Here is a 22,884-nt window from a genome sequence, read left to right as displayed (position 1 = left end):
GGTAGGATTTTTAATGTGCTGTAATAACGTTCTAGAGCCGACTGCATAAAAATAGTTTGGGATGATTAATTTGATCAGTGTTAATTCTGTCAAGCTAAAAAAGGTGTCAGCTCAGAGACAGCCCATCAGAAACATTTCTTCCCGGTGTGATCCTTGCAATTCCAACATGAGTGTCTCTGAACAGCTCATTCAGGATCAGTTCCTCTGCCTTTACAACTCCCCTTAGGAGGAACAAGGACCTCTATTTTATAGGCAGGGAATGGAACCAAAGGAAAATAAGTGACTCACCCCAGACCCCACAGGGAGTCCACAGCAGAACTTCTGGGCCTGCACCAAGGGCTTAATAAAGAAAAATAAATGGTTTCACTCAAAAGGTAGAGGCTGTGCAGTCTTTGCCCCATCAATAATAAACCAAGACAAGCCCCATGAGCTGCACAAGAACAAGGGGCAAGATTAAAATGACAACCTTCATCCACCCGGTGTCTGCAGGAAATGCAAACTGAATTCCCAGAGAAAGCCCTCCCAAGCCCACCTTTACCTGGGATAACTCAGTAAAAACCCCTCATTCTCCCTCTTTGACCCACATGGGTGGTCCCTGCTCCTTGCTGGAGCTGCTGGTCCACGTGGAGCCAAGCTCAGCAGCAGCTCCCGAGCGATTACTTGATCACTTTTCCTGCTTAATTGCCAGTTTTAATTACTCGCATGGCAACAACAAAAAGTCAATCTGGCAACGGAAATCCATTCTTTGAACAACTTCTGCCTCTTCCCTCAGACACAAACTATTGCTCTATAAGCCATTCCTGATTAATAAGGGGCCCTCGTGGGAAAGCCACTGGATTTCATTTCCTTCAGCTGACAGCCCCAAGTCCCTAAAAAGCAAGGGCAAAAGAACCTTTATTTTATCATGGCTAGATGACACTGTTTTTCCCCTTGCCATTTTCCTTCAGGAAGATATATTAGCACTACATTTGCTCCTCCATGTGGTGGGATTTCTTAAATAAAAACGTATGTTCTGTACGTCTGAGCTTGGAAGCAGAGCTGCATTAGCCTGTTAACCATCCACGTTTGCTTCAGACTTGGCCAGCCACCTAGAAAACCTGCCAAGACCTCTCTGGCAGCATTTTCCTCACAGTTCCAGGAAAACATGGAATATTCAAAGAATTTCAGGGCCTCCCGGCTTCGTTTGTCACCACTCTCCTTGCCCACTTAGAGCTAAATCACAGGCAAATTGCTCTAATGCCCTATTAAAGATTTAAAAATGGCCTTCTCCAGAGGAGGGGATCTGAGGACAAATCTCTGCTGATATATAATGCAAGAGCCCCGTGTTCAGATGCGATGCAATGTGGCAGGAGGCAGGCAGGGAGCTGCTTTACAATCCTGCAACTTCCCAAGGGAGTTCTGTCCTGTTCGGAGCTTTTAAACCTCCCTCAGCTACCCAGGAGAAGGAGAGGTTGGTTTTGTGCTTGTTGTTATTCCAGAAATGGCTTCAGACTGACACAGGGCAGGGTTAGATGGGATTTGGGGAATAAATCCCTCCCTGTGAGGGTGGGGAGGCTCTGGAATGGATTTCCCAGGGAAGCTGTGGCTGCCCCTGGATCCCTGGCAGTGCCCAAGGCCAGGCTGGACGGGGCTCAGAGAAGCCCAGGATAGTGGAAGGGGTGGAATTAAATGATTTTTTAAGTTCCCTTCCAACCCAAACCATGCTGGGATTGTGAACCCATTGAGATCTCAGAGTAAGAGGCAAACCAAAAAGTGAATTTCCAGCAGAGCTCATCACTCCTGGGGCTGAAGGCAGCGCTGCTGAAGACAGGCTGAGTGTCACTGCCACAGCTGGACTGAGGGACACGAAGGTGACACAAATGGCATTGGTTCCATAACCAAAATTCCCAGCAGAATCCATGGGAATGGCACCTGGAAACATTTCCTTCACAACTGAAGCCAGCAGCCAGCTCCTTCTAAAGAGGAAAATCCTGAGTGAACAAAGTCACTCCTAACCAAGAGCAAATAGTGGCCCAGAGAAAAAGGCTTTAAATCATTTTGAGAGGTTTTTTTTTTTCCTTACAGAGAATAAAACCTCCCTGGGATTTCGGATGTCAAGCAGACTTTTCTTGATTCCTAGCACTAATTTATGGATTAAACATTTAACCCTTGTCTTGAGTATGGATTGAGAGTTCCCTGTTGCTGACAGCTGAGTAATAAACTAAATATAAAAACTGATATAATATTAAAAATAGTGTATTTATAAGACACTATAACCCATATTTTCTTATATTATGAAATTATTATGATATATATTATTAATATAAAAATAAATATGATATTTCTGAGCAGTGACTTCAATCTAGAGCCTCTGACCAGCCCTGATTCAGCAGCCTCACTGCATCTCCACTAACACGGAATGCACTGGACACTGACTGCATCTTTTCCATTAACACCTCCCCTGATTAACTCCTCTCTCAATAATTATTCTCACATGCAAATGAAGGCAAGCACGTGACTGAACTATCTCAGGGCTCTTATAAAATCCCTTCCTTTCCCACTTCAGAAGGGAAGGGCACTCTAAAATCAGCTGTAGATCTGCAGCAGAGAGCAGTGGAGCCTTCTCTTCTTCCTTTCCAATTTTCTTCATGTTTTCCCTTTTTCCCTTTCAATTTCCTTCCTGTTTTCCCTTCTTCTCTTCCAATTTCCTTCCTGGTTTCCCTTCTTCCTTTTCAATTTCCTTCCTGTTTTCTTTTCCCATTTCCTTCCTGTTTTCCCTTCTCTTCCTCGTTCTTTTTCAAAAATCCCAGCCTCCCCATCCTTTGTGAAAGGCAGTGCAGAGCCAAGGGGGCTCTGAGGCACCTGCCAGGCTGCAAACACCACTGGGAGCCACTCTGGGATGCCACGGCTGCTGTTTGTTGTCAGAGGAGATGAGAGGCCACTTCAAACACAAGCAAAACAAACTTCTCACTAAAGCCACATCAGTGCCATTAATCCGGGAATGGGTTTGACCTGCTGCTTGCAGCAATTCCTTAAATCTCACTTAAGCTGAGGAGCACAAAGGGGCTGCCTGCGCTCGCCAGGAACTGTGGTGACCCCAAATCTCACACCAACCTGAGCTGCTGCAGCACAAATCCCCAGCCAGGGGGGCTTGGGAGCGACCTTGCAGTGAAAGGAGGGTGGGAAAGCAGAGCCAGGTGTGACCCTCACTGCTCCTGAAACTTCTGGGACTTGTGGTAATGCCAGGCTTACAAGAAATCTGTTTCTTGAGGAGGAAAAAGGCCACAGCCCGTGTTTAGGGGCAGATCTGTGGCCTGGCTGAGCTGGGTTTTGTGCCCAGCCCTCCAGTGATGCTCTGTCTGGCCTTGGATGTCCCTCCCCTCCCTCTGCCAGGAATTCCTTCCTCTGTCAGGAATTACCCAGTGCCACACGTCTGAGGCATTGCCATGGGCACTGCAGCACTCATGCTCAGCCTGTGAGCCCAAGGGAAGGGAAACATCCATCCCCCTTGGCCTTTATTTGGGAATTACGTGGGAAATTGTGCACTCAGTGCTTTGGAGGAGCCATGAGGAGACTGGGCCATGCTCCAGACTTCCCCAGCCTTTTCCCCCAGTAGTGACCAGAATTAGCAGCTTTGGACAGCACAAATCTGCCCTTCCCACTGCTCCCCTTCCCCTTCCCTGCTCTTGGGTTGCTGCTTTTTATCCCAAACTTTATGGAGTCTAAGCTCAGTTCCAAAGTTATTACAATGAACGCCCATAATTCTGTGTATGGCTATTAAAAACGTAAGTATCTGATCTGTTTTAGACTTGCAAAGTTCCCATTAACTTCTAAAAGCAATTAGGTTCCTTTTTCTTTTAATTAAATACTGGTGGAAAAAGAAATGCTTCATAAAACAGCTTCAGTTTGTCAGTATTTAATTTCACTACACATCTCCTTGCACTCACTTTGTGAAACTCAGAGATTCCCAGTCTTCCTCCTCAACATTTCTTTTCCTCAGAAGATCCATTTGCTTTTTTTTTTCCTTTCTAGTGGGAATGGTTGAGTGGATCCATTTCAGATCTAACTCTGCTTTTTGCTGGCACCTTTTTAGCCACTTTTTGTCCTCTCAGATTTGGTGGAACAGCTCCTGTACCATTTTAGTGTCTCTGGACCCAAAATTTTCCCATTAGTGTCAAGGAGAGGTTTATCCACTCCCATTTTATAAGAGGGACGAGGCCTAAAATGTCCATAAAAACTAAAATTCATGGCTTGAGTTATAAATCTACTGGATGTAAGAAAAACAAGCAGCAAAGTCTGGTTGCCCACCAAGAATTCAATGATTCCTAGAAGGGGTCAGGAGTGGAGGTGATGGGAAGGAGGAGCCACTGCTTGTAAGAGAGAAGGAAGAATTTCAACTTCTTTCCACATCTGCCCCAGAAACCTGATTCTTGAACTTGTTTCACCAGGAAACAGGGCCATGACATTGCACAAAGAGGCCAATTTCACCCTATAGCACGTACAGATGATTTGCTAGGGGAGAATACATTTTATATTTCCAATGTACAAATCTAAATATACCCAAGTGGGACTGCCTGGAGCACCAGCAGAGCCAGGGCAAGCAGGAGTTTTTGAGTTTAAAGAGCAAATGAAAAGGAAGGAGGGATGCATTCCCAAATATTTTGGATTTTCCTCTGCTATGGGAAATTTCCAGACATGAGATTTTTTTTCTGTTCCAGTTTGCTTTTATTGCTGAAACCCTGCCGGTCCAACACTAGAGTTATGAGTTTGTCCCTGACTGAAGCCTGGGTGGACACAGAACTTATCCCAAAAACTCACACCAGAAATGCTGAACTTGGCTTCACACCTAAATCCCCAAGCTGTGAAGAAGGAAAAGTGGGAGTGAGAAGGAGAAAGTTGGTTAAAAGAGAGAGATTCCCATCTCTGCTGTGGCCTCTGTTCATCTCCAAATATTGAGCTGCTCCACACCAGCTCATCCTTTCACTGAGAATTGCAATCAATGTCCCCATCTCACTGGAAGGACATCTGTGATTAAAATTAGAATTAATTTTTTATTATATTATAATATTATAAATAAATAATATATATTTATTTATATATATTATATATATATATAATTTATTATAAATGAAAATTAGACTTAAAAATTGATTAAAATTTTATACTTTTAAGCTCTGACACATGTACACAGAGAGAGAACTTCCCTCTCCTGGCATCCCCACAGGCGTGAGGAGCAGCACTTCTGAGCTCTGAGCTCAACTGTCTTATTTTTAACTGTCTGATCAGCTTTCAGGCAGGAGCGTGTCAGGATCCAGATTAATTCATGCAGAACCCCATCATCATCATCATAATTTAGCTCCTAAGGTTGCTGTGCTTGGAATTCCAGTTATGACAGGAATTCTATACATATTACACAGATTTAGAAATGGCATCAATAGAACACTTAGGGCCTTATTCATTAAACAATGAGTCATTCTGGCATTCCACTCCATCTCATCCCAGTCCTTACAGAACTTTTATGTACAAATCTGACTCTGCTTCGTGCATCTGATTGAGGAGGGTGGCAGCAGAGTTTCAGCTGGGTGTGGAAATAGATGGAATTTACTGGGTAAAAATAAAAAAAAGAAGGGAAAAATCCCTCTAATGATGAAAGTTTGATCTTCCACAAACATCAGAGCCATGTGAGAACAGAGAAGCAAGAGAAAATCTGCCATGAGCACTACTGTGAGGATCTTCTTGCTGCCCAGCAAGCCAGAGGAATAAAATATTTCAGAATACAACACTTGAGTAGCAATTCTGGGCAGATAATTTCAGTGGTGCTCTACAAGAGGCTTAAAAGCTTCCCTTAATATGCACTTTACAACTGTGGCAAACTAATGGTGGTGCAAGACCACAAAATATTTCCCAAATCATTTCCCTAATGACCTAAAGCTTTCAGATGGGCTGGCTTTATTTTCTGTGTGAGATTTAAATGAGGATTGAGTTGAAAATTAAAATATTAAGCCAGAGCAAGAGCTGTCACCTGTCTCTCAGGAATGCACCTGTATTAGTGCAGAATGCCTACACAGCAAATACAGGATGATTTTTTGGGTCAGCACTGACTTCATCTAGGCAGAGCACATCCAAATATCAGGTTTTGCCATGCTCTAGAAGCTGGAATACAAGGTTTTTAGGGATGCACTGGTTCCCAGACTGTGGGAGTTCAAACTGCTGTCATTCAGTCCAGGTAAACTGGGATACGCTACAAAATACTCTGAATTTTTTAACAGAGAAATCTCAGCACAAATGACTATTTTACCTTCTCTTTGTCCTTTCCTGGATGCTGGATGCATGGCTGGGATTTCTGGGTGTGTGGTTGGGATTTCTGGGTGTGTGGCTGGGATTTCTGCAATTCCTGAAAAGCTGGAGCAGAACAGCCTTGGAAGTCACTGCTCTTCTGTCAGGTCTGTTTGGGATTAGAAAAGAGTCTCAGAAGTTGTTGGGAAGAAGGAAGGCACAGACACAATTGTACACAAGGCAAAAGAGCTGTCCTTTCATTGGAAACCATTCCAAGACCTCATAATTCCTTGGATGTTTGCAGTTTCCTTCACTACACATGGAATTATCAGTGCCTATTTTTGGTCTTCATCCCTAACAAGTCCCAGTAAATTTGGAATCCATCTCACCACATTTCCTTGGGCATCTTCTCCCTCGTGGCAAGGAAAGTTCAGTTCCCTCCTCATGGTCCATGAGGGAGAAGAGGGATGGAAGTGGAGTGTCCCATCTCCTCTCCATGAATTCCCTACCCAGGCTGTTTCTGGTCCTTCACTTCACGTTCAGGGACCCAAAACAAGGACAAAGTTTACATTTCCCTATCTCAGGGCAAACACTTTTCCAGGAGGTGAATTGTTTCTTTCGCATTTCACATTCCAGTGGAAACATTCCCTGAAAAACAGTTGCTATCTCCCTGGCTATCCACAGGCTGAACTGAACAAAAACTGGGAATGGAACCCAAGGAAAACAGGACACTTTTGTGCCTTCGCTGCTCGAGCTGAGCGAAAACAAAACCAGCAATTAAAGGCAGCGCTGGGGGCGAGCCACCTTCCTTTCTGCTTCCTCCTCTCCTCATTTACAGCTCCTGAGTTGTTCCTTTCCTCGTTGCAAAAGGTCCATAACTGTAACACTGCCACGTTCTCCTGGAAATCTTCTTAAATGGCACATGATGGAAGCCATATGATAGGAGCTTAATTACATAGGGGGCATATGGAAGGCATATGACATAGGGACATATGGAAGGCATATGATGGAAGGGCATCCGAGGACATATGATGGGAGTCTAATTAATTGACAATACATTCCTCTCATCAGGGGGAGAGCTGGAATGCTGTTTTGTTCAGAGGAAAAATATGCACATTGAATTATGCTCACCACTGACCATTCTCCTTTTTAATTATGATTCCTCGGGTTTTGGAGTGGGATGGAACTTTTTTTCATTTACATCTCACAGCATTAACATCAAGATGTGTTTGACAGGGTTATTATAAATTGTTTTTGAACCTCCTGAAGTTTTGAGTGTGCAGAGCAAATCTGAAATGTTGCCACCAAAAAAAATTAAAAATAAAAGAGCCTGTTCTTATTTGGGATTATTCACAAAGCTGCTCCTAGAGAAGTCCCAAACAGGTTAAAAAAACCCAACCCTCATGGAAAAAAAACTCTGCATTGGACAGGAATCAATGCAGCTGAAAATTTGCACTTCCATCTGCAGAAAGATTTATGGGGGGGAAATAAGGTAGTGCCTAGAATGTGCCAAGAAGATTCCTCATTTTTTAACTACCTGCATGTGTTTGGGGCATGTGCCTTCCTGAAACACAGAAGCAGCCTTGTGTTATCCCAGATCCTTTCCTTGTCCTGAGGAACTGCAGAGCTATAAACCATGGCAGTGATACCTGGAACCCTTTGGAAAGCAAGATGGGATAAAATCCCATTAATCCACTCTTGGAACAACTCGTAAGTGAGCCCTGAGTAACCCTCACAGCTTCTCTTTGCATTCAGCAAACAGGGATTTGCAGCTATTCAAGTTTTTAAGGGCCATTTTACCCGGAAAAAAACCAAACAAAACCAGTTTTCTGTGTTATTTAGATGCCTTGAAATATCATTATCATGTTCACACTTTCAGATTAACCCAGTGAAATTAACCCAGTGCCTGCTCCTTATTTTTATTCGCTAAATGAACAAGTTTAGGAAGAGACAGAGCCTGTTATTTCTGGGAACTCAGAAAACCTTGCCAGAATTACTCAGAGAGAGAGTGAAAAGATCTAAGTTCAGGTCCTGGGCCCTGACCAAGGGTTGTGGCCACCACCTTCACCCAGGCCCCCAGAGGACCTGAACCCTGAGCACTGCCAACATCAAAATGTTCACTTTTCTGTTCCAGCTTGAGGAGAGTTTCAAGGCTTGTTCAGGTCTCCAATATTAAAGCAAATAAAACCAAGGATTTCAGCAGCAGCTGGGTAAATTGGATGTTGCCAATTCCCTGCATTTTAGACCTGTATAACACATCAGAAATGTGGGGTTTGTTGCTCCCACAGCTTCTCCACAACGTTTGGGGTGTTCCAACTGCTGTGAGGGAGAAGCAAACCAGCCCTGCTGGAGGCATCAACCTCTGAAACACCCAACTCTGATGTACAAAACCCCTAAAAACCCCCATTTTAGCTGAGTGTATTCCCCCCTGGATATTCCCAAGGAGGAGCTCTCCTGAGGGCTCTGTAGATTTAGGTACTTTCACCAAAACCCTCCAAGGCTTTATCAGGAAAAATAATTTTATTTAATTGTTTAACTTGTTTAACAATTGTTTAACTTGTTTAACTCCCAGGGCAGAATTAACTGAGCCAGACAAAGACTGATGGAAAAGGGGGGGAAAAAAAAAAAATACAGGATATTTTTACCTTTGGAGATTCTGCTTGCTGACCACGAAGGCAAGAACACTGAGAGGTTGCCATGGTGCTTTTTGGGAATGTTAACACCACGCTGCTCGAGGGCTAATGAAGGAAGACAAACATCACTGGATTTGCTAAAAACTCAATAACACAGCACCGACAAATAGAGAAAAAAAAAAACCCCAAAAAAATGCTGATAAGATGAACATTTTGATAATTCTAACGAGGCAGAAGGAAATAAAAAAAGGTTTTTCCAGCTTGTCTTACCTGCTCTTTCCTGTTCCACGTGTCCAGAGCAAAGAGTGCTGAGGATTTATGGTCGCTCCTGGCGCAGGTGTGTGCAAGACCCAAGGAAAGCTAGGAGGTTGTACAGTTATCTCCCTTGGTGTAATTCTAAACTATACAACCTACTACCTCAACCTGGATGCATGCAGTCAAAAATTCATAATCTCAGGGGCTTCTAGTTACAAAAAAAAAAAAACAAAAAAAAAAACAAAAAAAACCTCCAAATCCTCAGTGGTTTAATTTAGAGGGAATAAACTGCTGGGGGAAAGACACCAAGCCCAAAGTCAGCTCCCCACAATGGAAATGTGATAAGACACAACAAGCCAGGGTTGTTCCTGCTGGATTTGGACAAGATCACGGAGGTTTTCACATGAGATGGAATTTTTTTCCCTGCCTAAAAGAATGGTGTTCCCCTTCCACAGCAGATTCAGAACATACACAGACATACTTATTTTTTTTTTTTAATAAAAAAAAGGCATTTAAAGAAGGTTTAGGGTAAAATTTGTCCTTTCTGAACACACCACACTGAGCCTGGATGTTTGAAGGATGTGCAGGAATGGGCTTGGGAGAGAAGTGCAGAAATCCTGAGGTGAATTTGACCCTCACCCCAAAGGGTTCAAGTGAACCATTGTGGAAAAGACCACGAGCCTCCCTCAGCCACGTTCCCTTCACAAGACACGTTTTTAACCTGCATTAATTCCCAGCTGGGATGTGATCCTTGTGACTCACCCCAGCACCCACCAAGGTGGTGTTTAAAGCAGCAGGCTTCTTGTTAATTGTTTATTATTATTAGTATTAGTAATAATAACAATAATATTAATTATATCAATAATAGTATCAGAAATACTATTGATAATATAAACAATATTAATAATTTTAATTTAAAAATATTATATAATGTAATATAATGTAATATAATGTGATATAATATAATGTGATCTAATATAATATGATATAATATAATATAATATAATATAATATGATATAATATGATATAATATAATGTGATATGATATGATATGATATGATATGATATGATATGATATAATATAATATAATATAATATAATATAATATAATATAATATAATATAATATAATATAATATAATATAATATAATATAATATAATATAATATAATATAATATAATATAATTACTACTACTACTACTAATAATAATAGTAATAATAATAATAATTCCTCCCCAAATGTGCTGGTGGGGCTGGAGCAGGGCTGGGCTGGTGCCCCTCAGGTGAATCCAGCCCCTGGCACAGCAGCTCCCTGCTGGAAGGGGATTCCAAGGGAATCAAACCCCAGGAATGGGTGCTGAGCTCTGCTGAATGCACGTGCTGCTCTGTTTTCCCAGGATAAAGCAGAACTTCCTGCTGATGTTGGAAAAGGCACTGCCCTGTCTTCACAGCCAAAGGCTGGCAGGAAATAAAGGAGGAAGATAGGAAAGAGCATCACTGTTCAGAATTCAGCCTGCAACAGCAGGAGAATACACTGGGAAAAAAGGAAAATAACCTTTGTGTGATGTCAGGACGTTGATGGGATCCCGATTTCTTGTGAGTCCATATTCGGTAAAGTTTACTTGGACCAAGGAGTGGAAATCCAGCATATTTCAGTTAACAGCACACAGCAGAGTCGCTGGAACTGTCTGATGATTAGTTAGAGCAGTGACCAAGGCACAGCTCTGGATAAGGAAATTATGGATTTCTGGCCCTGGACTCCAGCCAGGAGCTTTTTCCTTGTCTAAAAGCATCCCAGACCCAACTCCTTGACATAAAATCATCATCTCTGTGCACTGAACAGCTTTTCTCCAACATGAAATCTAATTAATTAACTCAAGCAGTTTTATGGGAGGGAGTGAACCTGTGTGCTGAGTCAGGCTGATGAAAAATCCCAAATCCTACCCAATCTCTGGGCCACAGAGCAAATTCCCACTCAGACTTCCAGGAACAACCTGTTTCACATCTTGCAGCTATAAATGAAACCACTGCAGGATCACACAGCTAAACCACTCGTTTTCTACAACTTACACCTGCAAGTATTTTTCTGCACCTCAATCTTGTAATACCTAACATTCCATAATTGAAATTTTTGAAGTTATTACCTATATCTGATCAGTTTGATGAGAAGGTGCTGTTAACACTGAGACTGACACAGGCACCCCTTGCACACCAGGCAATTAAAAGCAGAGCAAAAAACCCCAAAAACTCTCCAATAATTTGCTCTAAAATGGAAGGTAGGGAGAGGAAGAGAGTTTTGTTTCAGTCAGATACTCAATTCAGCAAAGACTTTTCCTGGATAAATTCCTTACTTTAGATTTAGGCCAAATTAACCTAAGTTTTTCTCAGACTGGTCACTGCTAATGACTCCCTACCTCTCCTTGCTGCTCTTCCATCTCCACAAAGAGTCTTCAAGAACTTTCTTAAGACCAGAAAAATTTCTGTCCTAGGGTTTGACACCTAATTCACTCTCTGGGGTCAATTTTTAGGCTCCTCTCCATCCTGCTGCACGAATTATCCTGGCAAATTTCCCCCATTTACGGCACTCACTACAGGTGTTTTATTCCCTCGAAGCTTGGACAGCTGAAAGTGTATTTGCATCCCAGAGGAACTGCAATTTCCAGCAGGAGAAAAAGTGACAGGCATTCGAGTCACGCTGCCAAATTGAATATCTGCTGCTAATAACAATAGGAAGTGCAGAGTTTAGGAATTGAGATTAAATATTCCAACAGGAGCTGCTCTCACTGCCATTATTTGTGTCCCTCCGTGTCCCTGCTCTGGGGCTGGGAGCTCTGGGAGCAGAGCAGAGGCAGGCACAGCTCTCCTGACACTTCCTCGTGGTGCCACCGAGCTCCCTGTTTGTTTTCTGGTGATTTTTGTCAATTATGTCTTTACCCAATTAGCACAATCATACCTAATTACGCAATTAGGGAGAATCTGTAATCTAATGACAATGTTCAATTGCGATACGTTATCGATGTCGGGAAGTTCCCGTTGAACGTGTGGAGCTCTGTGTTCCTAAATCAGCTCACGGGGCCCCAGTGCCTTTTGTCTGGGACCCCTTTTAGGCCTCTTGCTGCTTCAGAATCCCAGAAATGATTTCACACTTCTGGGGACAAAAGGGAATCTCTGGCCTCGCCCAGCCCAGCCTTGTTTTAAAGCTACAGCGTAATTAAAAAATTGTGTCTTTTCACTGCGTGTAACTCTGTGATTCCTGAAGGAAATGTGACTCCAGCTGCTGTCCTAGCACAGAAATGCTGGGGTTCACATCCAGTCAATTTTTATTTTCCAAAGGAGAGAGAATGCCCCTGGGGCAGCTCTCCTCAGGCTCTCCTGCTCTGCAGCTCCCACCTGCCCATGTCCCTGACCGCAGGAGACACCAGCTCCGAGCTTTAGTCTGGACTAAAGGGAACTGTTCACTCCTCGCTGGTTTTATCTCCTCTTCCCTTCACAGGCTCCAGGTGAGAGAAAAATCCACAAACTTCTTCCCCTACCCACATTTCCTGCTGAATTCCCCCAAGAGTGAGGTGAGAATCCCAAGCCAGAGCTGATTTTTGGGAACTGCCTGGTTGGAATATCCCACTCCTTTCAAACATCCTTCAGCCTAAAGCAGCGATTCAGTCCCACAGGGGTGCAGAGGGCAGAATATTCCCAAATAATGACATAAAACAGTGCCTCATGCATTAATCCCCTGCACTACATCACACTTCCTATGCATTTACAGACCCACTGACTTTGGACAGGATTCCAGCAATGGACACTCACTACAGATGGTCAGAAAAGCTGAGTTTTGTCTCGTTATAATCAGGAAAATCATCAGCTGAGGTTCAGCTCTGAACCTTTTGGGCTGGGAACGATGCAGAAGAAGAAGGAAGAACCCACCTTCCCTCTCAGATCCTCCTTGCCAAGGAGGGGGTGGGAGAGCAGCAAATCCTCCCGAAGCAAATGCATTTCCTTAAGTCATTGAGCAAAAAATAAATACAAAAACCCCACAAATGCCATCGTTCCAGCTGGAGGGCTGAGATCCTGTTTGCCAAATTTCAGCCTGGACTGACCTTGCATTATTTTTTTTTTTCCATTTTTTTTTCCCAGCTGATTTTCATAAACCTCAGACAGGAGGGGGTTTCACCCTGGAAATGCTGACGTGATTCCTGCTGGTCACGTCACTCCTTCAGCTTTATTTGGTGAAACTTTACCAGAAGTTGGTTGTAATGAGGAGCCTCAAGAGGTTCAAAGGTTTACCCCAGCTCAGAGAGCTCTCCTAGAAGTCTGGCAAACACACTAAAAAGGGCTGGAAGTCCAAGAGGCTGCGAAGTAGGGGAAGAAGCCTCATCTAGGCTCAGCTGAAATCCAGAACAAGTAAATATTTTGAAAGCTCTCCAAAATTGTTCAATGCATGACAAAAACCCTGCCTCAACTTTCAGCCAGGGCTGCTGCAATCTGAAGGTTTGCTCAATAGAACATTTCAATCTCTGGGCCTTTCTAGGGGAAAGGTGGCTCTCACTCCTGAACCAAAATGTGCCTTTTGAGAGGAGCTGGGGCATCAGCTCTGCCTGAGACAAAACCTGAACCCCCTGTGCTGCATCTAAACAGAGAAGGTGGCAAAAGTACTGACTCTGAATGACCCCAAATCTGTTTTTTGGGGATTTTTTTGGTTTATCCCAAGCCTGCTTTGTGACTGAGACCCTGCATGGTCTGGACCTGGAGCCGAGGCTGGTTTCACCTGCGCGCTGAAAAATGAAGGAGCTGACAGGAAGCTGAACCAAAACCTGGTGTCAGTTCCAGGGTGGATTTCTGGGGCTGGATTTCACCAGGAACCTGCAGAAATACAAGCAGAGGCTCCCCAGCCCAGCTGGAGCACCTCCAGCTCAGGGAATGCCACTCCTGCCATGCTCCTAAGCCATGGAGCATTCCTGGCTCTAGGGCAGGTGCCCAAGCCCTGGATCCCTCCCCTAAAAATCCTCTCCTGATTTTCTCTCTTGTCTCCTCCCTTACTGATTAGAAGCAAATAAACAAAAAGAGAGGGAGGAGAGAGGAGGGGGGAAAAAAAAATCAGATTACTGAAATAACCAGAATAGTGAAATTTATCTGCCTTTTAAGAGTTTAACCAGATTTGATTATCTGAATAAGGGTATTTGGATACGGTTCAAATTCCAGGGTACACAATTCCATTCTGCTTATCACGAATCCCATTTGCCACTGCATATGGTTATTCTAATTACCAGGGTGCTATTGTGTGCTCCTCACCAGGCTGGGAGAGGAGGGGACACACAAATAAATTCCCTTTTCATCCCTCAGGGAGGACCACGAGGCATCCTTGTGTGCAGGAGACCTTACAGGTGCTCTCAGGCAGCAACAGGAGGGAGAAATCGCCAGGATATTTTGAGAGAGAAAAAGAAGATTTACAAAACATTAATTAATTTTTTTTAAAAAAAAGGGAAAAAAAGAGGAGATTTGGGGAAGCTTTGCTTCCTCAGAGAACTTCTGCTGCTTTCAGCTCTAACTGTGGCCAAAGGAAACAAGCACAGCGAAACCTCCCCAGATGAAGATGCAGCCACACAGGAGGGTTGTTTTTTTACCTCTAAAGCAGCCACTCTGCCCATTTCCAGAGAAAGGAGCTGCATTCATTAAGGGACTGATTTTTGGAGAGGATATCGGAACATTTTGGGGTAATTCCCAGGTCTGAGGTGCTCTGGTTTGATTCCAGCAGTGCTCTCTATGCATCAGTGACAGATGAAGGGAGCTCTGTGCACTCTGGATGGCACCTGGATCAAAACTGCTGCACAAATCCACAATGTGAGGGGAAAATAATAATAATAATAATAATAATAATAATAATAATAATAATAATAATAATAATAATAATAATAATAATAATTTTTAAATCCTTGTAAGAAATGCACAGGTTGGAGCTGCACAGACTCCAATTATTCCCCTCCATCCTAAAAGGAAGACACATTTCAAGGTTCTTCACATCATTTTGTCAGGCTCCAGTTTCACTCGAGAACTTAATGAAGTGCAGTGGAACACAAGCAGCAGCAAAGAAATACAAATTCAGGCTGGAAACACAATGCAGTGCTCCTCAAAAGGCTGGAAAACAAAGTGGCAGGGGCAGAATATGGGAGGCTGCAGCTAAAAAAGAGCAGGGGGGCAACAAGAGGTAAGCTGGAATGCATTTTAAAACTCAGTAAGAGCAGGTTTCATTTGGTTTATTTATTAAATATTATATATATATATATCTAATAGATATATATAATTAAATAGAATTTATTGTTGTATTTATTTATTTGAAGGGGTTTATTTATTCAGAGAAGCTGTGCTGGTGGTGCTCTGCCCTCCCTGACATCCTCCCTGTAGAAGTCAAGAGCCTGCAAGAGGCTTCCTTGAACCAGTCCCACAAAGCTGAGACAAAACTCATCACAAAACTCATCCCCAAACTCACCCCAGAGAACCAGGAGCAATCAGCACCCACTCTCAACCTCAGAAATAACTCCCAGCTCCTCCTCCCAGCAGCACAGGGCCTGCAGCTCACCCCACTTGTGTTGCCACTTCTCTAAAGTTTCCTTTCTAAGCATCCAGCTGTGTTTAGCCCAAGCTTCTCGCCAAAAGGACGTAAAAAAAAAATAAATAAATCTGATATTGATTAGCAGGTCCCAATGTATTCAGAGAGAAATTGCACTGAAATGTTTTACAGAGAAGAAAAAAAATATATATAAAAATAACTGTTTCTTCTTTCCTCTTTCAAGTATTGATTTCCTAATCAAATAAAAATACCAAACCAAATGGTGGCAGCTCATTTTGGGACAAGGCTGACCCAATTCTCCTGCCAGGGGTCTTCTGGCACTCTCTGAAGAGCCAAAACATCCAGGACAAATCCCAGGCTTTTCTCAGCCCATTCTACCACAAATGGCTTTACAGAGGAGAGATCACCCTACAGAAATGTGGATTTTATTAGGTTTTACCAGCTCATTTCTCCTTGGAGCTCAGACCAAATGAGCCGGCGCTGCCCTTGGAGAATCCAACGTGATGAACATTCACAACATTTAAAAAACCAACCCCAAACCAGCCCAGATTATTCACAGATATCCTGGGAAAACCAATTTTTTACTGTCACAATCTCCTCCTGCTTCCATGGTGAGCCCCTGCTCATCCCATCATGGATGGAGCAACGTCCACCCTCAAAACCCCCAAGGAGAGCTCGACTCCATCTCCCTGTCCTGGCTAAAATCCCACCACAGAACGGTCCAGCAGCAAAAGTTCTGCTGGAAACAACTCCTCAGCTTTTATCCCTTGATTTTCCCATCCAAACTTTTGGGGAATATTGAGGATCAGCTTTTATACCCAACTTTACATCACACAGGACATCAAAATGCAGATTTTTCCCTTTTTTTAAACCTAGCTTCAGCTCACAGGGAGAAAGAAGAGTGGTTGGACTTCTCTGACTCCATTTTAATATAATAAATAGAAAAACTTCTATAATAAATAGAGAACACATAGAAAACCCTGGAAATTCAGCAAAGAGGGGAAAAAAATAAAAAACTTTTTTGGCCTACAGCAGCATGTGTCAAAGCAGCCAAGTTCAAACCCAGAGAAATTTAAAAGTGGAAATGCAGAGCAAATCATTGGGGGAATTAACACTGAAAGCTGCTGGAAAGAAATAGTCAGACTTTATTTTGAGTTTACAGCCTAATTATTTTCATATAGAATCTCTACATTGGGGTTTTCAAAAATGACTTCTTCAAAAATAATTGTTCCACTCTCCCAACTTTAGAGGTTTCTATTCCACAGCAGGCTTTGCACTGCCTGCTTCCATGGTTTTTCCCTGCCCTACCACTTCTTTTGGACTTTCCAGCACGATTATTTTCTCATAAAAACTATTTGAAAAGACACAAATACCATGAAATTGGGAGGAATGGGGTTCTATAATAAACTGATTTTTGAGAGAGGAGCTGGAAGGCCAAGCCCCTCCCGTGTCAGAGAAGGGATTCCAAGTTCCTGGATATGAAGGAGGAGAAGTGATTGTTCCTCTCACAAATTGCTGGGCTAAGCAAGGAAAGAATAGCTCCGTGTTATTTTATAAATGAAATGATTTCATCTGTTTCAGAATTAACACAAGAACGCTCCCCTATCACCTCCCCATCACCAGAGCAGGGCAGGACATGGGTGGGATTTAATTTCTTCAGCCTGATGCCAGATAAACTCCCCCCATCCCCTTTTCCTCAGCACCAACCAAGCCAACAACCCTTTGCACCAGGGGATTCCAGCAGGGCCCGGAGCTGAAAGCTGAGCTGATAATTGCAGGGAAAGATTTGCAGCTCCACTTTTATATCCCTCTAAATAAATAAATAAAAAAATAATAAAATAAAAAAAAATAAAAGGGGGGGGGGGGGGGGAAAGGGAGGAAAGAGAGAAGAATATTTGGAGGTGAAGTGCAGCAGCACCCCAGTGTGCACTTGCCAGCCAGCCACAGACCTATAGATACAAGCTTGTGTGGAATATGAGCACAAGTTCGGATCTACGGGTTTGTGGCAGCAGGCTGGGATTTCTGCTCTCACTGCAAGGCTTTGGGGGTCACTTTTGGTGGGGGTGGAAAGAGGAAAAGCCTTTCTGCAAATGGAATTTTCAAGTTTTAACCAGGAGCCTTCGTTCTCTCAGCACCTTAAAGCACCTCCTTGGAGGGTGGGGGGCAGAGCAGTTGATTTTGTTATGACCTAAAGCCACAGATTCCTGCAATCCCACGGGAGCCTTAAGAAAATCAGCAAAATAAAATAAAGTTTTGAAGCAGCCAAAATCAAGCTGATCTGCGTTTCTTCCTCACAAGCGCTTTGCTGGACAGAATTTCTGGTGATTGCACAGCACTGAGGGTAACAGGAACTGAATTAACAGCATTGGAGGTATATCACTAAAACAGGGCAAGAAATTATCCAACAGCAAAATTTTTGGGATATAAACAGAATTCCAACACACAGCCATCCCCCCACCCTGCAAAGAGCTGTTTCCATTCTGGCAGCCTGGCTGAAGCAGGCTGGAGAAACAACTGCGGGAGAGTTGTTTTAACTTTCAGAGAAGTCATTACTGGGCTGGGGTTCCACTTGAATTCTATTTTTAAAGGCAAAAACCAAAACCCCTGTCACTCTGCTAACCAAGCTGGAAATTCCCCCTAACCCTGCATCTCCTCCACACAGACAAATATAAAATTTCTTTGGGATTTTTCTAATAAAGCTTGAAAAGCAAAGTTTTGCCACCGCAAGCGGGAGGCGTCCCCTCCTTCCCCTGAGGTTTCCAAGTTTCCTTTCCTGCATCAGGGATATTTCCCATTTTATTGGTGGGGAATAAGGCTGGAGAGGAGCCTGGCTGTGAGCCCTACATGGAGCTGCTGGAGAAAATCCCCAAGATCAACTCTTGCTCAAAGTGTCACCAATTTTTCACTTCTCTTCCTTCAGGAGACAAACCATATTAATGCAAGTTAATATTATCCTCTGTAAAATCAAACAGGCACCACTTGGAAAAGAATTTTGCTATTTGGATGCTGTTAGAAAATTCTCCTTTTTTATATATATATATATTTATTTTTTTTTTGGTGCAGGTTCTTAAAATAAATCACTTCAACCTTTCCAGCCTGGTAAATATGCAATTATAAAACACAATTTTCCTTTATTTGGAATCACTGGGTGGCAAGAATCTCCTGTTATAGATGTTAAACTTTCACCATCTGCCCAAAGGTTATCTAAATCCATCCTCCAAGTTTAGATTCCTACTCACCTCAAAAGTGTCCAGCTTTTCCCCAAAGTTTTCAGCAGCCAAAGAATTCGTGCTGCAGCATCTTTGAAAATCCGGGATGGCTTTGCTGTTGGAATTTTGGGGTGGAGAAAACTCTGTCCCTGCAGTGGTCAAGGCTGGAGCGGGGCAGGGAGCAGAGGGATTGTGCCCTCCTTGGGAACAGAGCTGCAAATGGAACACAACAAATGTTACCCGGCCAAAAATAACCCCAGGCCTCCACTACAAAGCTCATTTATTGCAGGGAACCTGAGGTTAAAACCCAGGTTGTCCAACAGGGCCTAAAGGTAAAATATTGGGGGGCAGCTGTTGCTGGGTGCAGCAGGGTTTCTTGCCGTGGCAGGGAATTCTCCCCTCGGTCTCACTGTGTTATGCAAAGCTGCAAAATCAGGCAGAATGTTTTCTTTATGGCCAGTACATTTATTTTAACCCTAATATTATTTTCATTCAGTTCTGTGGATGAAGTGAGCTAATTTCAATGGCTCTGGCAGAGATACACTTGATTTTTTGGTATGAGATGATCTCACTGAAATACCCAGGGTAGGGGGGGGAGGTTACATTTTCCTCACTTTATCTATTCCCAAAACTTTTATTTTTTTTTTTTCTCTTTGCCATGAACTCCCTAACCTCCTTTCCCTGGGTTAAATCCTTGAAGGACACCAAGCTGTAAAATTTGGGTGTTTTTTGCCCGGAGGGAACACCTAGAGCCAAACCTGAGCCAGACCTTGGAGGAGCCTGGCACATGCTCCAGGAAATCTGGGATTTCTTGGGATAAACCCACCCTGTTTTCCCTGCCTAAAGGAGGGCTGATCCCTGCTGCACCTCCCACTCCCCACCTGATTGGCTTTTCCAGCACAAAAGGGAAGAAGGAGAATTGGGATCCATGGCCAGAGGTGGGGGGGGAAAAAAAGGCAGAAAAAAGGTGGAAAGCAGCAAGAGCTATCCCAGGAAAAGGGATATCCCAAATAAATCCCCACTATAAATCTGATTGTGCCTCTGTGCATTGCTGAGAGCCCTGGATGAACAGGGCACAGGGATAGCATTCCATGGAATGGATGGAAATTACAAATATCCAGCTCTTTTTGGGAAACAAACTCATGGGCAAGCTTTAAGACAGCAAATTGAGAAATGCAGCAGCAAACCAACAGTTTTGTTTGTTGAAAAATGCAGATTTTTAATTTTTTTAATTAATTTTATTTTTTTTTAATGAGCTCTGCTTTTTAAACAGGAATTTCACTTGTATCCAATATATTCAGGGGGATTGAAAGAGAGCCATGAATTTTTCCAAGATGTGGGGTTGGAAACGTTTTTCCCCCATTGCTTGATCCCACAGCTCTTGTGAAAACCTGATGAACATACACACAGTGGCAGAAAATCCATCGGAGCCAAACAAATCAATTGGCATCAGCCTGTATTTGCCTCAGACTCTTAAGATTACAAATAAAAAGTTTCAACCTGTGCATTAAGGTATTTATATTTAGGTTTTTGATATCCTTATACTGAGCACACTCATTTTTAATTTTACAATATCAGTGATCACAGGATCAACAAGGCTTTGGTACGTGGCACAGCCGAAAATACAGAATATTTCTGTCAGTAACAACCCAATAGAAAACTGATATTTTAGAGATTTATAGCCAAAGGAATACAGAGGGAAATATGGAGAAATAAAATCTCTGAAGAGCTAACATTGGGGTTTGGTCTGTGGGTGGTTTTCTTGCAAACCACAAAGCAGAAATGCCCTGTCCAGGAAAATCGATCATTACGGAATGCATTGTGTGCCTGAGCAAAAAGCTGTTTGCAGCCATTTCGTCCCGAAATTCAGGCAAATAAGAAACACAACTGTGAAATAATTCCCATTCTTCTCCCCACAGTTTTAACCCCAATATAATTAGGCCTATATATATATATATATATATATATATATATATATATATATATAATATATACACACAAACATGCACTCTTATCCTAGCTTTAAAGAGAAACTCTAAGGATTTCTGTGCTTGACATGATTTTAAGGAATTAGAAGGGAAAGCAGAAGGAAAAGGCAGATACTGAGAATCCAAATTACCTCAGCAGCAGCAGCATTCTGCAGGATTTCCTATGGAACGTGCGCTGCCATATTGCTAGGCCCAACTCCTCTGGAACGTTTTCTGGAAGACAAAATATTTATGGATATTTTCATGGCATATTTTCAAGGAATGGATGCTGTTTTGCTACACCCAGAGGCTACAGCTTTAGGAGCAAAAGGAACAGCCAAGCTCCTACGAGATAAATTACTCCCCCCTCCCAATATCCTCATTTTAAATCAGTTTTTTTTTGGATGATTCTTTCCCGTGTTCCACCTTGGATCGACCCACTCGCACTCTGCCCCCCAGGCGAGGAGTTCAACCCGTGGAAATAAAACATTCCTTGCAGCACAACCACTCCAGAAGTTTGCCAGTCCTATTCCCACCAAACCCATCCAGGAAAAGAAAGAAACGGGGAGGCAAACGCCTTCCCTGGCAGTCAGTAACGCGCACCAACTCCTGAAAGTGATTAATTCTCATCTCCAGAGCCTTAAACCCAAAGTCCAGCTGGAGAAAGCAGAATCGAAGAGGAGCATCGTTACCTGCTCTGGAGGAGGTTCACCAAGCAAGCTTTTTTTAAGCTTGTTGACTCTTTTAACACTGATACAAGGAATAATTATTTCTCTGTGCCGACGCGATTGTTAAAAGAGGAGAAGCCCCGGATTGTGGTGGCTCCGTGGATGCTATTCTTTTTGCACCACAGCAGGATTCTTGGCTGCCAGTCCAAGCTGCTTTCACTTGCCAAGTTTTAAGATGCCGGTTTTGCCTTTCATTTTATTGTTCCTTTCGTAACGTTAAAGAGCGACTTAAAAAAAAAAAGAAAAACAACAAAACCGCCCCCCCCTATGCACAGCTGCTATCGGGGAGGGGGGGAATTATTTGAATTTTGCACAAGAATGGAGATGAGGAAGGAGAGAGCTGTGATGTAACCACAACGACACCCACAGAAATATTCCCAATATTGGGGGGGACGGGCCGGCTCCCGATCCTGGCGTTTCCCCACCGCCAGGAAAACGGGGAAGAGGAAAACCTAAAAGCAGCCAGACCCATGAGCAAGCACGGCGGAGCTGATGCTTCTCCCCCCTCTCAGCACCACCACCTCGATTTTTAATCCACTCCAGGCTGTTCCTCCCCAGCGAGGGTTTCATCCAGGGGGTGCAGGCGTGGAGAGGTTGGGGAGCAGCTCCTGACAAAAGGATTCCCCCCCTGCACACCTCCTCCCAGCCACCCTTCTTCCGTGACAGGATTCACCCATTCCCAAACATCCCGGCCTTTCTTGGATGCGATGCCACCGGGAAGAAGCTCCATGGAAAAACCTCCTGTCCCAGCTCCCTGCGGGGTCCTCCTCCAAACACATTCCTTCAGCGTAAGCCACTGAATTCCATTTTAACCATTTTTTTAAATAATTTGCCAATAGATCAATTTTATTAATTTTCTGTTTTTATTTTCCTTTTTAAATTTTTTTAATTTTTTTTTTTAAATTTTTAAAATTTTTATTTTTTTTTAACCATTATTATTTTTTCAATCCCCAGCTTCGCCACCGAGGAGTTGATTTATTTCATTTTCCTTGACGTAGCTACAAAACTCCCGGGACTGGTGCCAAAGCTCGAGCGCATTTAAAATGAACAAACAGCAACAACAAAAAAAAAAAATTAAAAAAAAAATAAAAAAATTGTTTGTGATCCTTCTCGGGCCGGAATATTAAAAGCATGATGGGGGTTATGCTCTGTGTATGCTACAAAGTGCAGCACAATGGAACTCTGAGCAACCACTTGGTGCTGCAGATGTTGGAGGGACACAAACTCCAGATGTGGGCAGGGAAAATCCCCGCTCGGTTCCTTGGCTTCCCTGC

At 43.1% G+C, this 22,884-nt stretch overlaps 1 protein-coding gene across 2 annotated transcripts in view; it reads right to left on the bottom strand.

Annotated features, from left to right (window-relative positions):
- LOC111939319 (uncharacterized) overlaps positions 1-22,884 on the bottom strand; it is a 143,051-nt gene that overhangs the window by 15,785 nt on the left and 104,382 nt on the right. The window contains exons 7-10 of one of the 2 annotated variants that reach the window (XR_015278844.1): positions 21,035-21,116; positions 18,946-19,128; positions 8,901-8,993; positions 6,278-6,424 (exon numbers count right to left, since the gene is read on the bottom strand). Coding sequence is in view for 1 of the 2 variants with exons in the window: in XM_086861031.1 (XP_086717157.1) it covers positions 19,074-19,128; positions 21,035-21,116 (137 nt within the window). In the remaining variant the exon portion in view is untranslated. Of the gene's footprint in view, positions 1-6,277; positions 6,425-8,900; positions 8,994-18,748; positions 19,129-21,034; positions 21,117-22,884 lie in introns of those variants that run through there. The other variant, XM_086861031.1, reaches the window with a different exon arrangement.

Source organism: Cyanistes caeruleus, chromosome 23 (genome assembly GCF_971803275.1).
Source record: "Cyanistes caeruleus chromosome 23, bCyaCae1.hap1.1, whole genome shotgun sequence".
In the NCBI taxonomy this organism is placed as follows: domain Eukaryota; kingdom Metazoa; phylum Chordata; class Aves; order Passeriformes; family Paridae; genus Cyanistes; species Cyanistes caeruleus.
Note: the sequence above shows the minus strand (reverse complement) of the source record. Positions and strands in the feature narration are given on the sequence as shown.